Genomic DNA, 27180 nt, shown 5'->3' with positions numbered 1-27180 from the left:
TCGTCAAATGTATACAGGCCGAAGACAGATTCTGAAAATTGCAAATAAAAGTAATTTCACGATAGCGTTCAATCATCGACAGAAGGATAATTGAGAGTGTGTAATGTCACACAGAGAAATTCCTTCTTTGGCGTGGCTAACTATATTTTCTCACTTTATCCTTTCAGCGTCATCCCTGCGTATCTTTGAATATACATCAAAGAAATAACTCTCGGTACACCTTGTACGTCAACGTGGTTAAAAATACAGCCGTACCTATATACGTACGCACATTGTGCGTGTTAGTGCATCAAGCATATACCGACGTCTCTCTTACGCTTTAAAAAAGTCTCCTCTATTCCACACTTCTTATGTTCCGCTATCACGCGCACCGCATAAATGTACGCTCTTTCGGAGTGACACTATTTTGGTGACAAGCGCCTTTAACAGTTTAGATGTGTGCCAGCTTAAGCAAATGTAAATCAAAGCGGCACCGCGCGATGAAATTCTGAAATCTAACAGAGAGCTGGCGGAAATGTCGACTGGCGATAGAGGACGAAAAGCTAGGTACACAGTAACATCGCAGCAGGGGATCTGTCTAAAACGGAATGATGGTTGCGTTCATAACAGGCCTCACTGTTCCCGAGATAGGTGAAGAGATAGATGAGATGCGCGTTCATATGTGGTATCATCATGTGTGCCCGCGGTAATCCGCAAGTAGCCTCCTACTCGCGGATAAAACGGGTTTACAGGTTAACGGATAAAGAATTCATAGATAAAACACGATGAAAGTTTAACTCGCACCGACAAGTTCCGTATTGTTAATATAAGTCAAGCGCGTATAAAAATAGAATCTTATTTAATAAATTAATTGAAGAATTAGGAAACAAGGAATTAATTTAAGAAATTAAAAATTAATTTTAAAAATATATCATATGTAGATATACTATATATCTTGTTAAAGATGTCGAGCTAATAAAAATGAACGACATTGACGTGTGATTAATTTGTACGCAGATGCGGGAGACAGATCGTACCGTACGGCATCCGACACGGAAGGCGCAGCAACCACGGACAATCCAACGACGCCATTCCCTACGCCGCCCCCAACCTTGACACCGAATCATCGGCAAGCTTCTCCGTTTCCCCTCGAAAGCACAAACTCTCGCCGGCATCATTATAACGGCAGCATATCTTCCGAGAGATCTCGCAACGGCAATGGTAGGGAGTTAATTAGAACCGCGAACGGGTTGCGGTGTGCACGCAAGATGATACTTACGGGCTCACCGCAAGATGAATCTCATCAAACACAATTTTATACTGCACATTACAACTGTAACGCGTGCAAGATGAGCTCGTTCCGGTAGAGAAAGACAATTTTAAATGATAATCGATATGACATATAATACATAACGGCTATACCATTTGAACTCGCGTTTTAATACATGTATGATATTTCGTATTCATCTTAGATATTATATGCCTTTAGTCGCGCTAAAAAAAATTGTCATATAGATACTTAATTAAAATGTTAGAATATAATTTTAGGGCGGAATATACAAACTTTACTTGTTAGAATAAGTTAAAAGTAAGCTTACATGAAAAATACCTTCGCTTAATCTTACAAATAATTTCGCTTCTTTAAAAGTAATTTCGAAAGGATTAAAGGGATTCAAGAATTTTCTTTGTCCACGCGCTAATGGAAGATTGAATTAAGCGGCACGGCTCTCGCTCGTTAGCAAAACCGGCGCTCTCTCTGAAGGAAAGAACTTCTTATCCAGCTATTTAAAAATATTTGTATCTTCTTCTCATTGCAGATACCGTTTACGCGGCGCCCGCAAAAAAGACGATTTCCGGCGGCGGTACCCTAGGTCGTAGAACACGTCGAGGTCACGCAAGCGCTTTGAGCAGTAGTTCTACCGCGAGTGACCGTTCTGAAACTGTCTTCCCCGATGAACACACTCGCATACATCTCACCAACGGTGAGACAACATTCAACGCTTCTTGTTTTTTTTTTTTTTTTTTTTTTCCCGCGCATATTATTGTACAATAATTATTTTCATATGCATGACCATCGCATCATATCGCATGACATTCGTATATCGTTGCTCGAGACGACTATTGATAACTATTGAATTCCAATAAGCCGAGAAATACAAAAAGTGGTGCGCTATTAAAGATTTCGACAAAGAAATCGATACGATTGCGAAGGATCAGAATAAATTCTTGCCGATCGCCCTGAGCGGATCGACCCTTTAAATCACGACGTAAAATTTGCCGCGGTGCGATAAGTTAACGATCCATGCCTCAAATGCGATTACCGGACTAATCGAGTTACTGGCTGGTATCGAGCCCCTGGCCGAAGTTAAATCAGGTTTCGAGTAAACGTGTTCCTCGTTAAAAGGTTAATATTAATAGTCATTCAGACACGCTGACGGAAAAGAAGAAATCATATGTGAAAAATTCGATTTACAAATCTTATACTTTCTCGTATCTCTCGAGAAACTTTCGCTAAAACATGTTATGCGAGCGTAATCAATTATTCGAAATTGTACGTTTACAGCAAGCATTTTTAACCTCGATCTTTTCTAAACTCCGCGTACAAGACGTAGTTACTATTATTAATCAAAACAGATTCTCATCTACGCACTATCTCAGCAATAACTTTGAAGCACAAGAAAACGCGCTATCTCTGTTGTTAATCTTATCCTAAAGCAACATCTACGCATATACGTAGCTGCGATTCTAATTACAAATATTGTTCTCATTACGAGCATCCCTTGTCTCGCACTTCCCACCGACACACATGTGCGGTTGTGAAGCTCCACGAAACAAGCCAAAGGCGAAAGATCTTGGCAAAGGCAAACATTTCTGGAGCATTATTGTCCGGCGAACAATGTCGTAATCGACAAACTACATTATGCGCCGGCTCATTAAATAACTATAGGACCTATTTTGGCAGTTAGGTTTATTGTTGTCCGATACACAGTAACGTACCAGTAGCAACACCAACAGTGTCGGTAACGGGCACGGCAATGAGGGCGTAGCGCGAACGCTGGAGGAGAGAAAGATTCGAACCCGAAGGGCTAACGGAGTTAACAGTTGGCGCCCGAGCTCGGCTAGTTAGAGAGCATACTGTCGAAGTTAGCGTGCGACCCCGGCGACTATATTGTTTCGAAACGTCAACAGTATTTAGGTCTCCCGTCGTTGCCGAGCTATGCGCGCGCGCGCTATCTTAGCGTCGTCTCACCGTATAACGCCAGCCCTCGACTGCCAGCCAGGAGACGAGAAAGTAGCATTGTGGTTTTGAGGAGCCGACGCGGTGTAGCCGCGGTCGACGAGAGCGGCTTACGCTCGTCGGCTAAGTTTTAAACGAAATTTCGTCGGATCTCATTTCGTGCCGACGCGACGTCGATGCGGTCACGTCGGCTTCGAGGGATGCTGGCTGCCAATTAGTCTCACCGATATCGCGAGACGACGACGACGAGATCGTGGATGAAAGGGCGTCGAAGGATAGTCGGATAGAAAGCTGGTGTAAGGGCGGGCGAGAGGGAAGGTGAGGAGCGAGCTTCCACACCGTACACCTCGTAGACGGTTATTTCAGGAATTTCAGTCTTCGAAGGCCGCATTTCTCCCGCTCACCTGACTGCGCGATCGCATTATTCACGTTAGGTTTCCGTAGAAATTAGCGACGCGAATTAAGCTCCTGACGTTCACTCGCGGGCATTTTCAACGCGTGCGTTTTGATACAGCTACATCGTATGTATAATATATATGTAGACGCCAACGTATACCGTATCATGCATAAAGATAGAGTAATCTTGCGAGAAGGGTGGTGCAAAGTTTTTCCCTTATTTTTTTATTTCATCGTCTTTGCTAATTTTCTCTCCGTGACTTATTGTTAGATTTACACGTTACTTTCAACAATTTATATCACAATTTCAAGATTGTTCTAACGAGATATTAATTGCAGAATATAATTATACAATATACGTGTAATATAAACAGAGAATTATTATAAATTAATATAAACAGTGTTATATAAAATGCGGCAAGATCCCACGTATAATTACCAGGATCTCGTAAGCAGTAATTCGAGTCTGAATCTCCGATGGGATATTGCTTGCCAGTATGTCCCTGCGGTCTAATGGAGGCATGTCGCGGCATCTATTAGCAAATGGCTCCCAACGGTCAGAGCTTACCCGCGTTAACCCCGCGTGCGCGCCATCGCCAGAAAGACGATTGATATTACATTAGACCGCCGTAGTCTAATGTGACCCAGTCTAGGAGAGCCTTATTGAATTGGTATACGCGCGCGAAACCCGATAACATTACATTACGTTAATTTACTATCACAAAGCATGAAATACATTCGCTAAATGAGTGTATTTATCGCCATGAAATAAAAAATTAATACACGATGCAGCTATAATCCTCCACAAGTGTTGACTCTCTGTACAGAATATATAAAGTAACTTCAGATTAACGAATGTTACAGACAAACTGAGTAAATAGATAAATATAATAATATCTCATTATAATTTAAATTTATTAAATTTGGTTAAATTTGTTAAATTTTTATTACTACGGTCCGACTATCAAACAACTATCAAGTTCCTTAAATGTATATACAATTATATCAATTAATAAAAAAAAGTATAATTGTTGTAAAAATTAATAATTGCACACGCCACGTAAATATACGCAGAAACAAATCATCGTCGGCGAAAAATAAATTTTCCGCGGGTTTTCGCAATCGTTCAATGATGGTTGGTAATTTTTGACGGGCTCTGATGCGGGTTGTTGCATTTAATGCCGTGGAACGAATCACGCGCACCAGCAAGCTTGATGCTATCAATTCGTCCGATTGATGTAGGTTTTACAGTAGGTTCTGCATATATATATATATATATATATATATATATATATATATATGTATGTATTACACACACGAACAAAATAAATCCGCGAGAAATCAATTGACTCATATAGTCGAGCAAAAGTTTTTAAAAAAGCGTGCATTGCGACGAATGTATGCCAGCACTTTTGATAAATGATTGATAACAGGATAGAGTAAATAATTCATTGCTTAAAAAGACAATGCGTTTAATAAAGAACAGTTAATTCGCATCACAAGTTCTAACTGTAATCGAATACTTTTTGTTACATTGACCATTCAGGAAACTATATGCAAGTGTGTCTGCTTGGATAAATGCCAGGTTTCGCCGAATAGGAATAATTTGAAGCACCACTTGCGAACTATGCCAATAGTCCGTGTTCGCCATTACAGTTATCGTTCTTTTCTTTTTATTGGGTTACCTTTTTCCGGACTGAATATCTATGACAACGCGAATCTATTATTACATTTAATCGTTTGCAATGCGATCTTTTAATTATTCGCAGAGAGAGAAAGAGAGAGAGAAAGAGAATTCATAGATTCATCACTTTTTAGTGCTATCACAATACGCTAAGATCAATAATTCAAATAAAATGTAATCGATACGCGAGCTTAATTGTCGTAAATTATCGTATAATGCTCGGATTACAAGCGACGTGATATTTATGAATTTTCATAACCTTCGCGAATTCATTGTCATAAAGTTTGTTTTATAAATAAAAAACTTTACGTTGCTTCGATTATATTTGATTACGTTTTGTCGATTATTTTTTTGATAAACCAGGAAAAAAAGATTTAGAGGCACTTTCGTTGGTCAAACGTACAGATGAGTTAGTAACACTACTTCACTTTCGTATTGAAAGTCCGAAAATACAATAAAAAAATCGTTAAAAACTTTGTTAAAATTGTTAAAAATCGTTAAAAAATCGTTCTAGCAATTCAGCAACATGGTAGTGTGCATGCAGACGCACACAATGTTGTGTGTCTTTTGCGCGAATGAAAGCGGCGAATGCGGTACGCAGAAATTGTACGAGACAGTTCGGACGAAGCATTCACGAATGCTAACTCGGTTTATTAGACTGTGTTTGGTCCGGAAGGAGTCAAGCCGGAACGATTCGTCGGACTGGTCATCGGACAGTAGCTACCATCGCGGCAATACTCTGCGCTCTGGTATAGCTCCGGCAAATAATTCGTATTTACATGAACGTGTACTCTCCGACGCGGAGGCGTTAGACCGACAAATCGAATTACAGACGCGAATCGCTAACCGCATCAAGTCACTGTCGGCTACCTTGCATCCCCTTGCACTGTCTGACTAACCCTTCTCGCCGCCCGCGGACAAGGGATAACTCGGTTGAACTCGGTATCGGTGATGCGCGCGCTACATAATTGGTTCCCAACGATTGGCTAAGACATACCGCCCCGGCGACGTTATATTGCTCAATAATATGTCCAATTAGATGTCGTGCTAACCCAAATAGCTGTATGTGTACGCGTGTCACGTCTGTAATAACAATCTAAAGCAATATCGGTAAATTTCGCTTAAACATTATGTCAAGAAAATTGAGAGCCTTTAATTGAAAAATGTTTAAACAATGTTTAAAGTAATTTAATTTTGCGCTCTGATAATATACATTTTATTACTAATATACAGATAGATCTCGTAAAATTTAAAAATTATAGTAATTAAAACTGATAAAACGTGTGATTAAAACAGTTTATGTTTTACGATTATTGAATATAAAATAAGTGAAACAGATTTTTTAACTCCTAAAAAGAATACTTGTTAAATTGGTAAATAAATAAAACGAATCTTGATTCGAATGCAATAAATGTAAATTCAGCGATAGAGAGTAAGCTACATATGATGTAAATAGCGAAATCTATATTATAGAGTTATATCATGTTCATCATTTTGCGGAATGAAATTGCACTGCGCCTATCGCCATCAGAAACTGCATGATTTATTTTGCGCGTTATGTAAACGCTAACCTATGCTTTATGAGAGACAGTAACGCGGTTTGACCACTGGTCAATGATGTACCAGTATTAGCCATAATTGGCTGGAATCGTATTGATCTAACCTTCACATGCGGGCAACGTTATCTCCTATCCTTGCTGCGTTTAATTAGCTATGCTGACAAATTTACATACGCAGCACTATAAGTCATTTAGTAGAATTTAAGCGAAAATCTGCAAATTTAAGTATTTTTATATGAAATAAATAAAAGGAAATATAGTGTCGCGAATACATTGATGCGAATACATTGATACGAATACGTGAGAGAGAAAGATGTTCGTTATCGATATAATTGATCTATTAAAAATTCACTCAATCATAAGATTTTTCCTTTTGGCAATTTAACTGGCGAAATAAATTTAAACGGTTTTAACTCTTTCATCCGCACTCCGGCAATTTAGCGTTATATTCATAGCGTATTTCGCAATTTCAGAAGAATCTTCCTCAAATATGTATCTTTACCCCGGGCTTTAATTCGGTACTACATCATGCCGCGTACGCATGTAAAACGGTGTAACGATCACGAAGCCGGAATGTATTCCGTAGTTTGTACTGCATTGTTATAAGTTGCACAAAGTAACACGTAACGATTCGAAGAGGGCAATGGCCCTCTCTCTATCGCGATACCGGCATCGGCAGCCCCGAGATTTTTCCTGTCCATCGTCGATGCGATATCGACTTTGTAATTGAGCGTTACAGGTGTTTCGAGCACTCGAACGGTGCTGGCAAATTGTTCAATATAACTGGAACAAATGTATATTTCGACGGTAAAGTTGTTCGAGGTATGCGATGGACGCGGCTGGTGATGACAGCTACGCATTGCGCATTTCACGGTTCGGTTTAATTAAGCGATTATGACCGCTTATTACGGAAAATATCGACGCCGCTCCCACGTGACTTCGCAGAAATAATTCCTCTATCGCGTTTATAATTTTTGCGATTAATTAGACTTTGATCTGGCCAAGTGATAACGACGAAAATCGTCGAAAAATCTAAATAGCTTCGATGGTGCAAAGCGTTGTCGAGAGGCGAAAGAGCGCATTGCAATTGTATCATTATCGTGTGATTCACGTACATGATGATTGCATTAACCTTCAATGTCATCCGGTTCAATCGCATTCTGATATGCATTTGTGATATATTTCATCTTTCGCGTGAATTTATTAAATTAATCACGAAATAGCACCTTCCTTTCCCTCTGATATATTCACTTTGAGCATCAATTAATTAATGGAAAATCCATAATCCTGTCGACGAGGAGTCGCCAGTTAATATGACCTATTATTATCCCACATCAATAGCTAATGTTACTATTCGCAGAATCTCAATGTGAGATGTCCAAATATATACAATTAAAGGATTATGATTTTTCATTTAAAATGCTCTGTAGTGCGCCTTCGTGCAAATTTGTCTAACATAATAAGCTACTACAGTAATGTAAATATATGTATATCTATTGTAAATAATAAGTTAAATTTTGGCTCATCATTCCATTTGCATGATGCAATCTTTTGTTGAAATTTTCACATGTGCACATGCTAATCCCGCCGCACTAATGCACTTTTCTCTCTGCACATTCCTTGGCACACAGGTCTGCCCAGGCCTATTTACTTTACAGGTATGTAAGCAGTCAGCGGTAGAAAGTATAGCTTTATCGTTGAAATTGATGTGCATATGCATTTTATAATAATTATAATTAAGAATACAAAATTGTGCAACAAATGTGAGAAGATACAAAGATGCGTTGTTTTATATGTATATAATTTTGCAAAGATTATATATATATATATATATATTTCGTTCATATATTATGTATATTATTGCTTTTGCAAAAATTTATAATGTTCTGCTTGTAAAGTGTTGAAGAAAGTGGTTTGTTTGTCAATGCAAAGAATTGTGATAACTTATAAGATGTTAAACTCAATACTGTGTTTACTATGTAGTTCGAGTAATTGTCTTAACATCTACAACATACATCCATAAGTTATAACGACTCGCTTAATAGATTTTAATCCGCAGGACCAGGGACCGAAATTCCATTATCCTACATCCGAGTTACCGCAACCAAGTTACGTAGCTTCACGAAAGCGCGATAGACCACTGTATTGCAGTTAAACTTGATTTACAATAATGTGCTCTGTAACATTAACAACCTTTAATGGTTATACATTGCTCCAATTATGTATATATGCTCAACGTGGTATCGGTTTATTACATCACCGTCGGCTGTTTCGGCTAATTCCTAATTATAACTGGTATAAATAATATAAAATGTCAAGTCAAGATATATATATAGATATAGGTATATCTTGACTTGATATATATATATATATAAGATATTCGAAGAAAAAACTTTTTTTCGAATATATTCTATGCATTAATTAAATCAGCGTTTTATTATTTTTGAATATTAATTATGCGGACGCTTTCTATAAGACACAAACTTTTCGTGGGTATACGCTCAAATATTTTTGTTGCCCTCGACATGCCTGGTAGGCGCTTTTTTGTGCTCTTTATGTTTAGGTAACTTTAATTATTCTTTGGTGAAGTTCCTTTCAAGTTTGAACAACTTTATAAGTAACTTAACTACAGAAACGCCCGCAACACTGAGCCCCGAAGGGCCAACGGTGAAGAGATGCCGTTAGAAATGGAAAATTTTTACTATTGCTGTTAAAGCTCATCATAATTAGTTTATATTTAAAACACAAGAATTTACGAAATTCTCAGAAAATACATCCGTTATTAACTCGTACATATACATATGTATATGTATATATGCTTGATTACTTGACATTTACTAAACCGAGACACACATGGCGCATTATCCTATCTATATCCTATCGTTGTCGCAGCTTTTAATGTACATTTATGGTTAATGATACTAGTACATTGCAATACGCCATTAATATCTCAATTATAGCACTCCATTATTATTCAGTATTTCCTTGTACATTCCTTCGCCTATAATAGGTAATTAATTTTCGTCGTGCAACTGCAGATAGATTCTTTGCATGCATAAAATGTAGCGAAAAGATGCCTAATTATTGATACCGCTTAATTGCTCGCGGCATTTCTAATGTGACCAGACTACAATTTCACGAATGCCACAATATAAGAGAGAATGATATTGCAGCAAAATGGATGGAATTACACCGATAGAATCATTCAATCAATAATCCACAAGATAAACACCAAATTATTTAAATTTATCAACGTATGAAATAAATCTGTTATTTGAAAAACCAAATATATGTATATGTAGAACTCTTAACAAAATTACAAAGTTTTTCAAAAGTTGTTTTTGAAAAAAAAAATTTTTTTTTAATCTTGAATATTAACAAAAATAGTTTGGTTTCTTAAATGATCGATTCGATATAATTTAACACAACTATTACACAGTTACATCGCACGCGTTTATGCAAAACAAAAAAATGTTCTATATAGATGTTACCCAGTATCAGTATTATATTATTTATCAAATTTGTTCACGCTTTTTTTTTATAAAAGTGGAATTTGCATTATAAGGAACAATTTGCATCCGATAAAGGCAAATATAATGTCTTGCCTTTCCAGATACCGGTAGGGATTCCCCTCCAGAACCTGCGCCGCCGGAAGTACCGCCGCGCGGACCGTCTTTACACGCAACACATACTTTACGCACGCAACAAAATCGAAATGGTTGCCCACCAAACGCATCAGGAAATTTCACTGTGCCAAGTGATCAAATGCCGACCGAGACGTATTCGGGTGAGTAACTACATATTATAATTATATCTGTCCAAATTACACAGCACTTTCGATTATTCACACATTACTTTCTATTGAAATACATCTAAATCACTTTTATTTCGCACCAGATCTCTTTAAACTCGCGTGAGTGCGTATTTATTCCTTCATAATTTAGTGTAAATGCGAATGGTGCGAGGGCCCCCATGAAAAGAGCAACATAATGAAAATCGAATCGTAATGTGATCCATTCTGCTAACCCACGGATACCATTATATAACACGGTTCAGTTTTCAGCGGCGAGTGTTTAATTTGGTGCATACTCCAGCACCGATTATGTAGATGTGCAGATGCGAGAGTGCGTCAGTGTGAGGTATCTGTTTAAACTAATGGGGTGTAGACCATAAAAGCTCGGGGGGAGGGGGGGCGAAAAGGGTGAAAGGGGGAGTTTGCATTAAAGCACCCATTAATTCATTGTAAATATACTCAGCGTATATTCGTTTCTCTATATTTCTATGTACATACCATTAGTATATTGCTACGGCTAAACATCGTTTGTACTGGTCGTGACGATCCTGAACATTGCTGCGCACATGTGCATGGAGATTATATATGTGCGATTAACGTACGGTCGCATTCGATTCACGTACCGCTGCGCTAAACACTTGTATAATAATAGAAACGCGATATTGACAAGCGCGATTACTCGTGTGCGATGACAATTAATGTGACACCGCCGACATCGTAGTTTGCAAAGTTCGATTGTATTTTATTTCTTGTAATTTTATCCGCGCAAGCAACAGCTAATTATATGTATACGCGTTGTCCAATTTATTGAAATCGCATCTAGAAAATTGTGTATTATAATATATCGCATATGAATTTAAATAACGGATTATTTGAATACCGAAAAATATGCCGGCATCGTGAGATTATCGACGGAAAACGAAAAAAAAATATATACCGGAAATGCGTAAACCCGTGGTCTTTGATGGGAATACAACGGAACGCTATCCGACGCACTTTATTTCCACGGGATCACTCGGATTTTACGCGAAGTGTTTCGCCAGTATATCGAATGCGCACATGGCTCACTATGCTTACACGGGAATTTATTGTAATGCATTCTCGATAATCCGTACCGCTTTAACAGAGCGCGCAAAGTTTGACCGAACGCAGCGATTCTCTCTCGCTCACAAAGAATACGCTGCCGCGCTCTCGATGCAACGCGATTTATTAATAATACATACTGGTTTCCGTTGCAAATTACTAATTGATGTGAACCACGTGCCGTTATAAAGACTTCAATGTATAGACAAAGCTTGTGATAGCGTTGTGCTTTATGTGAATATAATGTAACCTCATGTTATAAAATATGTATGCGCCGCGTGAAGCATAGTGTACCAAACTTGCTGCTATTTCAGGAAATTATTGAAAGTTATATCGTTCACGCACACATATACATACATATACACAGCGAGACTGGATATAATGCTACAGAGATGGATAGATAGTGTATACGCACACAAATAGGGATGATATTGTAATCCCGTTGTTTCAAGTTCGTCGAACTGTGTCGAAGTGCTAAAACTTTAGGAGAGGAACGAGCGATGCTCGAAAAGTTACGTGAAACGCGATATTTTCTAGATAATATCATAATCGTGAGAGAGTGAGAGAGAGAGAGAGAGAGGGGGAGGGGTGACAGACCACGTGAACACATATTGCAATATGCTTATACGAATATTTTTTTTGTGCGCGGATAATAAAACCTTTGTCGCTGGTACATGTTGTTTTGTTTCTACTGCGCATTTTCTCAAAACATTTACGTATTTTCCGCTTCCAACGCGTGTATATATAATCAGATTTTTCGTATTTTATATATATTAAATTATGCATGCGAAATTTTATCCTTTCATCTCACGGTCGGCATCAGCAGACACGCGATACGGTTTTCTCGAAATTTACGAATAGAGCATAGTATTTTTCGCTAGTATCAAATATATGAGCACATCTCCATTAAAGAGAGAACGGAAAAATATATATTTTATTTAAATCGGAACAACCCTTTAAAATGTGCGACGAGAAAATAAGAAATTACATAATCTCGACTTATATTGAAAACATTTCGAAAATTATTTCCGCTTTTTCAATGGTCGACTAGATATTTTCTCGCGAAAGAAAATTTACGTCGCCTCCGGGAGTGCCTAGGAAGAGACCGATATTATTATCTAAAGTACTTAAGCTTTGCGTATTTTTGCATAACTGGAAATTAGAAATAATTATTGTTGCACCTCGGGGAGCGGCGGTGTGTCGCGGAATGGCGATGCCGTGCACAGCACAAATAACTCTCTCAATGGCTTTTTTCGCGGGATATGCCCATCGGAATTGACATGAGTAAGTAACAATGGGTTACTCCAGAGAGACTTTAAACAATTTTTCCATAACAACGATTGCATTTATATCGAATAAAGATAACGGCTTTATTAATTTGTAAAAATGTTTAACTAAATTTTACAGAATTTTTGTAAATACACGATAGCTCACGGTATATAGTGTCAAGAGATAAAATTGCGATATACATACATATGTGTATACAGAGCTAAGAATAACGTAAGCTATACTTACAAAGAGCGAAGAGAGTGTAGCGAGAGAAAGTCATGTAATGAACAGATTGGAGACGCACCCAAACTAAGGAAGTTACGTAGTTAATGACACTTCATAACTTTGCTCTAAGTACAAGTGGCCACCACCATAGTTCTATAAGTTTACGAAGCGCATGCGAATATTCACTTGGTCTCTCCATGCATCTCTTTCTCTCGTTAACGCTAAAATAATAATGAATATAATTTCAAATCAAATTTGCCTGTCTAGTAGCTTTACGGTAAATAAGACAGCGCCGAATACATAATAATATAGTATATGAAAATTTTCCATTAAATTTTTTTCTGAAATGTAAAATATCAGCGACGCGACATTTTCAATTTATAATGGCAATTTATAAAGCGTATTATAAATTATGTCTTGTATATTCAAAAGATTAATTTAAAGATTATATCACCAGAAAATAGAACGAATCGCCATCTAATCGCTAAGGTATTCAAAATACGAAACTAATAATGAAACTAATTAATGGAAATGTATAAAGTATTATACCAGCAACCAAACTTCAGGATGAGTTTCACGTCGTTTGATAATCCTCGCGTACTGTATCAAACTAAACGCGAATTACATCGAAACTAAGCGCGAGGTCATTAGCTACTAGTATGAAGGGAGACCGTCATACACCACCACTTTATCCCGGCTGATTTCCCAGAAAGCGCCGCACCGCGATATAATGCTTCAAAGGGTCTCTTTAATCGTTTCGAGTTCCAACAGGAATTTCTACTATCGCTCCTTCTCCTCTTCGAACTTTCGCATCCTGCGAAGGATGAACTCGATCTACGAGCCGTTGTTTGCTCGCGCGAGGGTGAAAGGCGGGCAAATGTTTACCTTCTTCTGGGGTTCCTCGCGCTTCCTAATGTCTCGCCCCGGCATAGACGCCGCGCGCCGTAAAGTGGACGGAAATTTTATTAGTATAATCGTCGCATTAGCACCGAGGTCATTGCACACGCGAGATAAAGAGAGAGAAAGAGAGAAAGAAAGATATAGAACACGAGAAAAGGTGTGGAAAATAGCGGGTGGGCCTTGAGGTCGGTTGGTTGACCGGAGAGAGGATCGCAGATAGGGGCGCAAAGACTCTGCGCGCGATGCTTTGTGCCTGCCTGCTAGAATCGCTCTGTATTAATTACCGGCTCGCTAATTACTATTTATTAGAGACTGGCGCGCACACGCCACGTCGAGCCGAGCCGAGCCGAGTCGCGCCATTATCGCTCCGCTTCGAGCGAGTACTTACATCGTAGCGTCGTTCCGAGGCAACTTCGTTACGCGATTACATCTTGCACCGGCGCTAACAAGAACATTGAAGCGATCTCGAACTCGATCCTCTCGAGCATCCTTTAACGCGTATCGATTCTCTTTCATATCCAGATTGTCCCTTTGCGTCTCTCATGTACAAAACGTCAATGCGAAAAAAAACTTACGCCCTACATTCTATTCGCACGCTATCGAATAACGAATGCACATTGCATTTTCTTATGTTCTCTGATATCAATAGAAGGAAAGATGCGACGTTTTAAATTTCTCTAATAAGTAGGTAAATAATGAAATTTATAGCGCGAATATATATTTTAAAGGCACGGCGTGTAGTTACTATGAAAGAAGAAAGTTTACGACGGCGATAACGCGTACCGTGACAAATTGCCTTTAACCTATTGCGCGGCTTAAGGATGCAAGATACATCTCCGGCGATAAGTAAAACGAGCACACCAGCGACGAGAATATAATAGGACGCTTTTCCACAATTTATAGAACGTTCAGGATGTTATAGGAGGAACATACAAAAGCATATAGTCTCATCGACTATTAAATTCTCACTTTACGCGGACGAAACCTGCTCGCCGTTCTTGAAAATTCACCAGTATTTGCTTTAGAGCTGCCTAAAGCTTAATTACGAATTAAATATTGCAGTTAATATTATTGGCTAGTTAATTAAAAATTTATATATATAAGTTGCATTAAAATTCGAAAACATTCAATTGGCAAAGAATAATAAAAAGAATTGAAAAAAATAGTTAAATTCAATATTCGTCCAAATAAAACATGATAAAAAAAAATGTTTAATATATTCAATCTATAATTCTGTTGGAGAAAATTATATTTAATGGACCTCTATTCCGTAAATATTTTATTAGCTCATATATTTTATTCGTAAAGCCTCATCAAAGGAAAATGCCACGTCAATTATCGGCGCTTTCGAGCAGACTAGAGATATTGCCGCAATTATGCATATAAAATAGCGTTAGGTATAATAAGAAATCTTCCTTGCGAGAATACATTTTCAATTTTATTATTTTATATTAAAGTTACGGTACTTTCACATATAACTTGATTTTAATATGGTTCTTTATTTTTCAAATTTTGTCGGAAACTTTTAGCGAAAATCCGTCCAACGAAATATAAGCTTTCCCAGTTTGATAAGAGCGCGAGAGGCAACCGCAGTCAAAATTCTGTCTTTGGCCTGGCTAGGTTGTTAAAACAGCCAAGGAGGCTGTTTCGAGAAGTAGTACGAGATTAACTCGATCCCGCCAAATGATACGACCTCTCAAAGCGGACAAACGCGATGTCGTAGTTGCGCCCGGTGCGCCACTTCGACCATGCAGAAGATGGATATGACCGATGGAATAAACATGGAACCACGCAGAAGCCACTTCATATTTCAGAGCATCCGAGTGAACTTCTGTAACGGTGGACGCGCATTAGACAGACTAATCCCGGCGGTATAGGGCCCGCACTAGTTTCGCGCAATTTCCGTCGTTTCTGTAGCCACTGGCCACTGCTGATTACCTACACCGCACACATCCACCAGTTACGTCATTTTGCTTATTTTGCTTTAAATAGAGATATTTTGGAATGGGTAGCAGATAGAAAGAGAGAGAGAGAGAAAGAGAGAGAGACAATACTTGGGAAGAGAAACTCTCTCGTACTAAGGTTGTACACACGGCCGGATGTGGGAACGGAAAGCCTTCAGTATTATTCTAATAAGAATTATAGCCTATGATAAATATCGGCCGGGCTCGAATGGCTCGAATTCTGCGAGAAGCCGCGGAAGAGATAGGACCAGCTCGATTCATTGATTATCCATTATTGCGAAAACGCGCGCACCAAAAATAACAAACGTAACAAAACGGAAGAGCACCTATTCGATATTTTGCGGAAAGTTGTGTAAAATGTATAATAACATATATCATGATAAGTACGTGATAAGTACAAAAGAAACAAGCTTATCGAATTTGATTTTATTCGATTATGTAAGTCTGCTATCTTATATTTATGTGTTTCCCCCTAGTTGTCCAATTCATTACAACTTTCGAAAATTAATGATACATTCCTTTTATAGCAGGGAACTGTGTACACACTTTAAAGGCAAGCATTTGAATAAACTTGAGTCGCATTTCAGACATACCCCATGCAAGGCCTAACGATATATTTGTACTCGCGTGAGACGTTTCTTCCTATAAATTCTCGATCTCTTACCGTGACTACCTCCTCTCTCTCTCTCTCTCTCTCTCTATCTCTTTCTCTTTCCCTTCTGTCTCGATCTTCTTTCTTCTTCATGCAGCAAAGCTTCCCCTAACCTTCGTCCACCTAACCGTCCCTACCGAGTTTCCTCATTGTGGTACCAAACGACATAACTCAAACTGTCCTTGTGGTACCGATGCCAGGTTTGGATTTAGCGCGAGATCTTATCGTCCGGACAACAATAGCGCCGCTGCTTGAGAGAACTGAAATACTTATCGTCCGCTTAACTCGCCTGGAAATTTATAAGAGAACTGAAATATTTATCGTCCGCAGAGTGAAACGAGAGTCCATCTTCGCTTGCGATAATGCGTATCAAATGTCACGAAAGTTTTATGTATAGATATGCAAAAAAGGATAAAAAAATATGAAAAATTTTGCTCTGCGCTTCCACAAAGTACAATGTAAATGTAAATTTGCCTAGCAATGTTTGTCGGATCTCGTGTAAAAATGATTTAAATAACGATCGTCAAATTATGTATATTCATCATTTGTTTCCGATCAATAAACAGCGATAAAAATAATGACGCTGTATACATTATAAATGCAGTGCAGTAACGCGCACTCTTATAAGAGAGATACGGAAATAGCACCAGGGGGTGGCATTAATGCCACATTTAATGCGGTGCGCTTACGCGTCGCGATTATCGAATTTACGCCTTGAATCGAATATTAGTTTCCGGAAAAATATTGCAGCGACGGAACACCCACTTTCGGCTAAAAGCAATTTTCAGCTTAAAGGCTTCCACGGCTTTTATAGCGTCGATATATTTTTCCAATAATATCTGTACGCAGAAAACGACTGCCTATGGCTCGAATGCGGCCGGATGGCACGAGAAGGTCCGCCCGCGGAAACGTGTGGAAACGAGATAGAATAGTTTACAATCAAAATCCAGCAAGCGAAGCAGACTCTTAAGCAACTTCCATCTCGCGGTTAAAAGTGAAATCCAATTTCCGCTAACCGAGACTTTTTCTTAATATAATAACCAACTTCCGAGCTTCACGACCATCCTCTGAACGCGGAAACTCCGATATTCCGCGGAACAGAGACCGCAAATATTCAAAATACGCGATAATCGAATTTCGATGGATAAATTAACGGGCAAGACGCTCGTTTGCGATTTATTGCTCGAAACAGGAATTCGCACTAGGATTTAAATCGGGCAAAATGAGCATATCGCAAATTTACTGTGAAATATTTCATTCAATGAAAAAAAAAACAGCCACACACACGAAACAATCGAATTTATATCCGGTCGCTTTCGATTTATCGTTGCCAAAACATTTCCGGCATATTTGTCAGTTGTTAATTGTAAGTAATGTTATATATTTGACTTTCTCGATAATTATTATTTTTTCTATTTTTGCGATACCTCTTTTTCGAGATGTACAATTGCAATGTTTAATTAGACACGATCGATGTTTTATGATATTGAGGTATTTAACAACCGATTGAAAATCGACCAGGATGAAATTGACGAGGCAACGATAAGAAAGTGCAATACTGTAGTTAAAAGAGCAAAAAATTATTACGCAATTAATTCGAGATTACAAAATGCTAGAGATTGAGATAGCAATTTAAAGTCGACTGTGTGTATTTGTTGAACAAGTATCGACAAAATGCGCGACGGTAAGTGCGAAAGAAAAACATGCCTTGATATTGCAAACTATTACTGCAAACAATCTCTGGCAAGAATATTAAGAGCTGAATAATGGTTTTTCCTCAGTTTGCCTCAAAAATTGCAGAATAGCTATCCCATTCGTTAAAATGCCTTCGTGAATGGCATTATAAAACGACGAAAACCCCCGGAGCTATAGAAAATTCACCGGTCTGAAAGAGAACATTAATTTTCATTAACGCCACCATTTAGAAAGTGATCATTTCTCTACATTTATTATTTCTATTTTTGAAAGCACAAAGATTTGCCTCTTGTCCTACAATTGTATTATGAATGTCCTGATAAAAAAATTAAATCATCCGGTTGCATCTTAAAAATTTAAATATAAGAAAACTCGATTCAAGTTATTTTCACCAGATTATCGTAGACTGGAATAATCGTGATTTACTTATCGAAATATAATATTGTGACCTATAAATAATTTGGACAAAACCAAAAATACTTTATGTCGCTTCGCAACTTGTTGATACCAATTTTAATTAAGATAAGTAATTTTGCATGAGGTCTGGTATATTTTAGAAACACAGAAGTTATACCAGTCCATACAATACGCATGATCCAAATCAATCATAATTATTACAAATAAGCGAAGCAACGACGCAATATGAACAATTTAGAGCGCGAATATGAGAAAAATAACGTTTATCGACTGGTGCAGTAAGCAGAAGAAGTCACGTCAGGCCAACTCTTATATACATATAGAAACTACCTTCTCGCTCTCCCTTCGTATCGAGATTGCGCACCAATTTCACGAAGAAGGTAAATTCGAAGCTTATGATATTGGCATATAGCTGAATGCACATGAGCCGGCAAAACGAATCGTAATACGAACGTGCCGACGCCTTATGTAATAGCGGAGAAAGTAATAGGACTTTCCCGGCCGTTCGCAATATTATATCGGCTCTCTCTCTCTTCACCTATACGATACTCGAATAAAAATGCGCAGTTATCCGCGGCACATTCGTGCCGTCCCGTGTGAGTAATATCTGTAAATAGCGATGATAATAGTAGGTTAAGCGATACTATTTTTTATGATAATCGTTTCTGCAAAATTCTTTCGTTTGAAATTATTCACTTATCATTGATTCACTCGGAACGATAATTGCCTCGAAATATATTTAAGCGCAGTGGCGCCGCTGCGATTATACTTCGGCGAAACCACCGAAGAACGTTTAGACAACAGAAATTAAATTTGCGACTCGTGATTATTAAAACGAAAAAATACACGGTTAACTCTCTCACGCCGCTCTATAAATATTCAAATTACTAATAACTCGATCTTTCTCCATTCCTCGCTGCCTGGACGTTTATACAAACCTCTACAGCTCCCCCCGTCTCTTGATACACTTTTGTTTGCAAATCCGGTGAATGCAATTTAGGGGAATCATTTATACGTCAATGAATAAAGTTCGCGATGTTATAACTTGCGAAGCAAGAAGACGTTAAATGTCGGATTTTGCGCTGTCATCTTCGTCAGGTAAAGTTCTCTCTCTCGCCCGGGAAAATACTTAAAAATATACCTTCGATAATGCATTAATCGAACGGAAAAACGTGCGATTTTAACGAATCATCGAATGTGCGCAAAGTCTGCTCCCCTGGAAATTGATCCAACCGCTTAACAACGACACGTCATTTTCCTTCGTACGTTAACGAAGGAACGAAATGTTATTTAATGTTAATTAGAACGAGTAACTCCAAATATTCCGCGCGTACGAACATGCTATGTAAAAGGATGTGCTCCTTTTTACGATGAGTAGTAAATTTACACGCGTATAGCAGCCTCGGGGCCCAGGGTCGACTTAATACAATTAGTAACGTTTCAGGAAGATTACAGAGGAGTTAACAGGTCCAGCACGATACGGGGGAGGGCGCGTTTTAAATAACGATTAGAATGAACTATTACGCGCTTATCGCAAGTTACATAATGTTCCGTTAGTAACGATCATAAGTTGCATGCGGGAAACCGGCAGAATCCCAGAGGCGATGGCGTGACCATACCGCGTTATACTACTGGGTGCCACACGTGCGCCCATATGTGCAAATCAACGTGTGTGTGTGTGTGTGTGTGTGTGCCCACATACATATACATCCGCGCATACACATTAGACACGGCAAGTTCCGCGGTTGCTCAGCGAGCTTCGTACCGCTTTCTACAGATGGGCTTTATGCGCGAATTTCGTTTGCGCGAAAACGCGGCTTGCGGGGGTGAACGATTTTGCCTACTCACGAATAATCTTCGCGCGATGCCTGAAAGCGCTATGAAGAGAGCGAATGCGCATTACGATTTAGCGAAATGGGATATAAAGTTTCCCGTTAGCTCCCGTGAAACAAAGGTCTCTCTCTCTCGCCGCTGAATATTACGTTACGCGAAATTACGCTATTACGTTATTGCTACCGTTTTATGTATGTAGATTAAAATATGAAATCAATAGAAATTAGAATCTATAAATAATAACGTAGTAAATACTTGTTGAGCATTTAGTAAATATTTGTGTGATCAAAATCAAAATATCTATGAAAAAAAAAATATATATATATATTTCTAGAATGGTCCATATAATTACGAAGAAAGAAAATTAACGGAGGAACAAAACTTTATTATTAAATACCGATCGATAATTTCAACGGCTGCGACTGCACATCAAATATCGAAGAATACCAATGCAACGGTACAGTGTCTCGGGAATGCGATTCCGCGGCGGAAAATCTCTCCCGTTCGGAAGGCAGGTCAGATAATCTGTATCGAGCGTTCGCGTCTGCGATTCTCCCCTTGAGCGTTTCTGAATTAATATTCGTTGGCTTATTTCATTTCGCGCCGATCGAAATGTTGCGTTCTTGAAATTCTCAGCAAATTGTCCCCGCCCGCAGTTGCCCTCGATCCTTTTTTCTTTTTCTCCTTCTGTTCAATCGTTCTGCACCCTCTCATCCGCCGGTTTCTTCATATTATTCTCAGACGACGGTTCTCCCCGCCCGTTATTCGCACATTCTGGAGGCCATCTTGTATATACGGCTCCCTATTGGCCGCATCGCGCGAGATAATTAGCAAAAATATCTGCGGCATCGACGTCGCGATAAAATAATTGCGATACGTATGGCGCTAAACTGCAGAATGTGCGGCCTTCTCACGTTCTTTCTCTCGCGCGCGATGAAAGTATTTATATAATATATTATATTTATATAAGTCGCGAGAGGGACGCGGAGAATCTGAGCCGTCGAGAGTATTCGAAGAACGCGAACTACCGTTATTGCTCGTCATTTCTTTTCGTCCTTCTGCAAGTCTGGTTAGCTATACCTCGTCTCTCCCCGGTTGACCTTTCATTAATGTATTATTAGATATCCTCCCCCTTATATACGCCAACTCCTTCGTCTCTCGTCGATTAAAGAGTTCTCCCTTGCAATCACGTTTCTGCAATTTCCCACGGTATGTACGCGTAATTTCCTCCTATATGAACACGGCATTCGATCGTTATGCAATTTTTGCTCTGCTACTACTTCGACTACTTTAGCAAACACATTGAGCCAAAGATTATACGAGATTTGCTCGAAAATGTAATATCTACCTTGTAACTTTTTAAATGCAAATCAATAAAATACACATTCGCGTTTCTTCCTCTGTCGAGAGAGGTTTGTCGACTGGATTTTACCTTTTGAAAAATGTTTGAAAAATCAACGCTCTTTCGTCTTTTTGATGATTCTCAATGAAAATTCGTTCGAGAAGAGGATGTTTCAAGCTTAAACGGACCGTCGTGTAGCGACCATTAAAGTAATCTACTTATTTAATACTTCGCGGACTCGGTGCACCATTAATTTCGCTAATTTCCGCAGCCATTATGCATGTAACACGTGCAAGCTTATAATGAGCTAAGCTTCGAACAGTATTAACGAGGAGACGCCCTTTTATCGATTACTACCCTCGCTGATGTTCCTCGTCCGCTTCACGATCGCTTAGAATAAGAACGCCCTCCATCAATATCTCAGCCGGTCGACGCAATTCGTTTCCGAGATGCTCATTAGGCTACGGGTAAACTAATGACCTGATCGTTGCAAATAAACCGTCGCTGGATACTTTCCATATATTTCTATATTTTTTTAAAATTTTGTAATTTGATGGATGTAAAAAAGCAAAAAAATTAAGAGAATATGATACATCATTTTCAGCATTTCACATTTGACAGAATTTGATTTTAACTTTCAAAGAAGTATCTGTTTAATATAGATCATATTGTCTGCAATAGAATTTTGTCGAGCCAAGTTTCATATCCAAGTGAAATAATTATTTGATATTCGTATTACACGACCGTCTGGCTTCGCTAGCAATGACGGCAAAGTTACATCCGGAAGAAAGCGGTTTCTTTTTGGACTGTAGTTCGTTTAAATTTTCATGCACGGAAAATCGCGCCGAGGCGATTTCAAGTATGCATAGGTTAATCAAAAAGCCGAGCATGGGCGTGGGGAGGAGGAAGAGGGGAGAGAAGAAGGGAAGGGCCGCGACGTAGGCGCGTTCGATTCCAGACTAAGACCCGCCAGGGATTCGAGGAAAGGCCGAAACTGCCTGTTTGCCGGAATACGATCGTTACCAAGCAGTCTGCCACCGGAATTTAGCACCGTCGGTTGGCGCGACCGTTGGCGTGTGCAATGTTAAAATATAATGGCGATGTGTGTGCGCGGAGCGCGGCGAGGGCAGAGCTATGCATAGCAGATTATTTCGCCATCTCGGCGAAATAAGGTATCGGCACACTTCTCTCTCCGCAACAGCGACAACCAGGACCACGAGCGAGCGACAAGCTTCATCTCTCGAAAGAGCCTCTTTAACGTTACCGTCAACGCGACTCGGGAGTTAGTCTACCTCCCTCTTTTAATGAATATTTACGGAGGACACATCGGAGAATTTTCGCGACTTGCTACGCTCGACGTGTTAGACGTTTGCAAATAGACTCCGGCTGACATTATAGAGAGAGCTGCGCCTTTGTAAGCAAAAGATTAACAAGTGCAAAATCTCTTTTTCGTATATATATGTATGTATATAATAATTTAACGATCAAGCTTACTATTGTATATTTATATTTTTCTTATGCATAAAAAGTATGAATTTGGAAATGGATTATAAAATTACATAAGCGCGCAAAAAAAGTGCTCTATATATATTTCAATACTTTATATATATCGTGCATTTTTGTTAATAAAAAAATTAATTTATAAAAGATAGTCTCTTGGGGGGGGGGGAAGAAAAAAAAAAAAAAAACTGATTAGTTTAAGCCGTCATTTCAAATGGCTTTGCGAGTAAAATGCAGACGTAAATTTTCATGTACAAGTGACGAGAGATGCGCGCTTTACAGGCTTTAGCTCATGTGCCCTAATTTTCACGTAGATATGTGTTAGCATCGCTGACTCAGCTTACAAGCTACATTCAATCCCCCGGTTCTTTCGCAGCTGATCTCGTATAACAGATCTAGTTTCTAGAAATTTTGCATATCGTAGAGAGTTATGTTAATATTAACGATTTTGTGATGACCCTTCTCATCCTCTGCGAGAATTATGAATCAGTTTGAATTTAACGTACGCTTATATATTGAAGTCGTATTGTAGACACATATGTATATGTGTGTAACTTCATATAGTAGAAATTATAAAATTTATAACATATAATAAAAATTACGTCACATACTCTTTCATTTGTAAGATGGTTAAGCAAGGCATAACTATTTATGCTTCTATACATTATTGAAAGAAAGGATAAATGTTGAATATACCTAATAAATCCTAACTAAATTTCATATCTGTTTTAATTATGTTATTAATATACTTAATTTCATATCTGTTTTAACTATGTTATTAATATACTTAATAATACAATCATAATTATGATATATCCCATGTCATGTATTAATATTATTGAACAAAATAATATCAAATAAATATTGTAAATATTTCGTATTTTGCTATAACAAAAGATATCTTCGACTATTCTTTTGAAGATATCGCGTATATTTTTTTGTTCATTTATATACATCAAATATATCTGTCGCACGTACCAAGGAAACATTAACTCAAGAAATAGCGTCAAGAAATTGGCATGTTTCAGCGCGTAGTAAAATTTCCTCAAAATAGTTGCTCGCGTAATTCGCAATTGTCGGAGCGTGTGCGCGCATTTAAATTTACAAATTAATCGAAAACATGGCGCGCGCGGGACAAATATCTCCGCGCACACGAAACGTCTGGTGTATCGAGTTACCAAATGTTTGCGCGACGCGTAGTCACGAGAAAGACGTCGTACGTACTATTGCGTAACTCCGCCTAGACGATGGCGGGTAAACGGAGGCGGAGGCTGCGCATCTCTCGTATAGACCGCGATTACCAATTTAAGGACCTCTTCTTCCCTCATACGTATGGATTTATTCTCTCGAAAGATATTGGCATGCAAATTCGCCTCTCTCGCGCGCGCACCAGATACACGTGTGTTACATGCGCGTATCCATCGCGCTGCCGCGGAAATACGACGACGACGTAACGGGCGCAGCGAGTTACGACCGTGTAAGATTTTATCCCCTTGACGCTCGACGTCGCGTTTATCTTACCTTGGAAACGCGCGATCAATTACGAACATTACGATCGAAGCTTTTGTCGCGCTGTATACATTGTTTTTGAACTACTGTATTACAATGTATTATCATAGAAACTTTGTCCTGTAAATAAATTTTTATGAGAGTATTTTCAATGTGTGTAAAATATTTTCTTGAATGTTTCTAAATTGTAATTTTGGAATAAAACGGTAAAAACCAAAATTGGTTTTCACTCCTTCTAATATATTTGTAGATTTTAGGACTGCGGGGTCGGCGACACGTTCGTCCGTTCGTAATAAAATAAAAGGGGGAAGACTGGGATGTGTCGGCCAGAAGGGTGACGTATCCCCTAGGCAGCACTGGGAGAGAAATATTCCCTGCTTTCACGCTCTAACGATATAATAAATCCCGTGATGTTCACATTGCATCCGCGAAGTGCTCCTTTAATTTGCGAACCGCGTTTAAAACTTTGTAGCAAAAGTAATAGCTTCGCTTTGTGATTATCATTCGTATCTCATTGAAAATATAATCCGCGCGCGAATGTTGCTCTATCGTTAATTCGCCTATATATATTTCGAAAGTAACGGATATATCTAAAAATGAAATTCCGCGAACGCACACGCACAGAGACAGAGGGAGAGAATTCCATTTCTCTCAATTTCCGAAATATGTATCCGGTTATTGTTGTCCTACCGTAACGTTTCGAAACTCGGCACGTTCTCCCGGCGGTTATGGTGTATCTTGCGTTGTGTATTGTTCATACAAGGAGTCCGCGCAGAGAAACTGTATTGCCAACTATAACATAAATATTGTTTCACGTAACGACGGCGGAGCGAACGGCTTCGCGCAGCGAATCGTTATCACGTATATTCTGTCAGCGCCGTCGCGCTGTCATCATCGCCGTCGCGTCGCCTTCGTCGTCGCGTCCGTGTCGCATCGCCTATACCTTGCGTCGAGATACTCGGGCCAGGAAGTCGCGTCAAGTTCGCTAATGGGATTTACATCTTCAGGCAGCCGGCGCGATCCATGACGCATCTGCGAGACATGGAACGACGACATCTGCCCCAACCGTTTGACAAACTGGATAATAATAATTATCGCGCTAACCCGCCCCCTCTGGCTCTCTTACCCCTTTACCCGTTATTTCGAGAAACGGGCGAATCGTAGTTTATCACGCGCATGAAATTAGCAAAGTCGAACAACTTTCGTACGAATTCGAGACTGCTCCTCGAGGCGTTGTCGCGATCGAGTGCTGGGAAAGATGCTAATTAATTTACGCCTGATGAAAATACGAGATAACGCGTAGAAGTGATATAATTTCTCAACTCGATATTTGCGGCATTAAACAAGTGTTTAATTTCTAGCGAAAAAACAAGTATAACTCTATTAAATAATTAAAGATTAAAGCAACGAATTTTCTAACGTGCGACAAACTATATACATATATTGCCAAATGTGTTAATATATAAATTTTTCTAATAATATTTTCATAGATTTATTCCAGTGAAATGCTGTTAGTTGCAGGAAAAAGTTTAGGCAATCCAAATAAAAATCGATCAATAACTCTGTCTAAGATTATATTTAATCTTTGTTGATTCTTTGGTAGGGAAAAAGCATTTAATTCCGTAATACCTCTAATTCCGTGATACTTTCTCAGCATTTTATTGCCTAACTATGAACGTTAACTGAACTCCAATGAACCGTTAAGTAATCGATGGAACGTAGCCAAAAGTACATTTAGAGAAATAATTGTAAGTGATAAAATTTAATTTTGTAATCTAAAAAAACGAGAAAGTTTTAGTTCTAATAATCTTTTATAATAAACTGAAAAGGCTCTGATTATCTCTATACAAAATCAAATATGAATAGAGCTAATTAAGAATCCGGCGCAGATATTATGCGCAATAAAATTGCTTTTAAATTCCTCTTTAATTATTTAAACGTTTTAGTCCTTCGACATATCGATTAGTGACTAATCGATATGCTGAGGATGGTCCAAAGAAAGATCCAAAACGTTCAAAATAATTAAAGAGAAATTTAAGAACAATTTTGTTGCGTCTAATATCTGACTCTTATTAGCCCTGTTCATACCTGATTAATAATATAATCGATCAATATACATCAATGGAAGAAGTATAACATCAA

At 38.7% G+C, this 27180-nt stretch overlaps 2 protein-coding genes across 7 annotated transcripts in view; one reads left to right on the top strand and one right to left on the bottom strand.

The window, feature by feature from the left end:
* Positions 1-27180, top strand: part of Ten-a (Teneurin-a transmembrane protein) — a 466667-nt gene that overhangs the window by 161551 nt on the left and 277936 nt on the right. For 4 of the 6 annotated variants that reach the window (XM_083036191.1, XM_083036189.1, XM_083036187.1 and 1 more), the window contains 4 exons: positions 997-1200; positions 1797-1961; positions 8488-8514; positions 10470-10643. In XM_083036191.1, the coding sequence (XP_082892317.1) occupies positions 997-1200; positions 1797-1961; positions 8488-8514; positions 10470-10643 (570 nt within the window). The remainder of the gene's footprint in view (positions 1-996; positions 1201-1796; positions 1962-8487; positions 8515-10469; positions 10644-27180) is intronic. The other 2 variants (XM_083036192.1, XM_083036190.1) reach the window with 1 other exon arrangement.
* LOC145935111 (uncharacterized) overlaps positions 1-27180 on the bottom strand; it is a 194950-nt gene that overhangs the window by 159620 nt on the left and 8150 nt on the right. The window lies entirely within an intron of this gene.

Source organism: Prenolepis imparis, unplaced genomic scaffold (genome assembly GCF_030444845.1).
Source record: "Prenolepis imparis isolate NDT839.2.m4 unplaced genomic scaffold, iyPreImpa1.0 SCAF_4, whole genome shotgun sequence".
In the NCBI taxonomy this organism is placed as follows: domain Eukaryota; kingdom Metazoa; phylum Arthropoda; class Insecta; order Hymenoptera; family Formicidae; genus Prenolepis; species Prenolepis imparis.
This window is presented reverse-complemented; position numbering and strand designations above follow the sequence as displayed.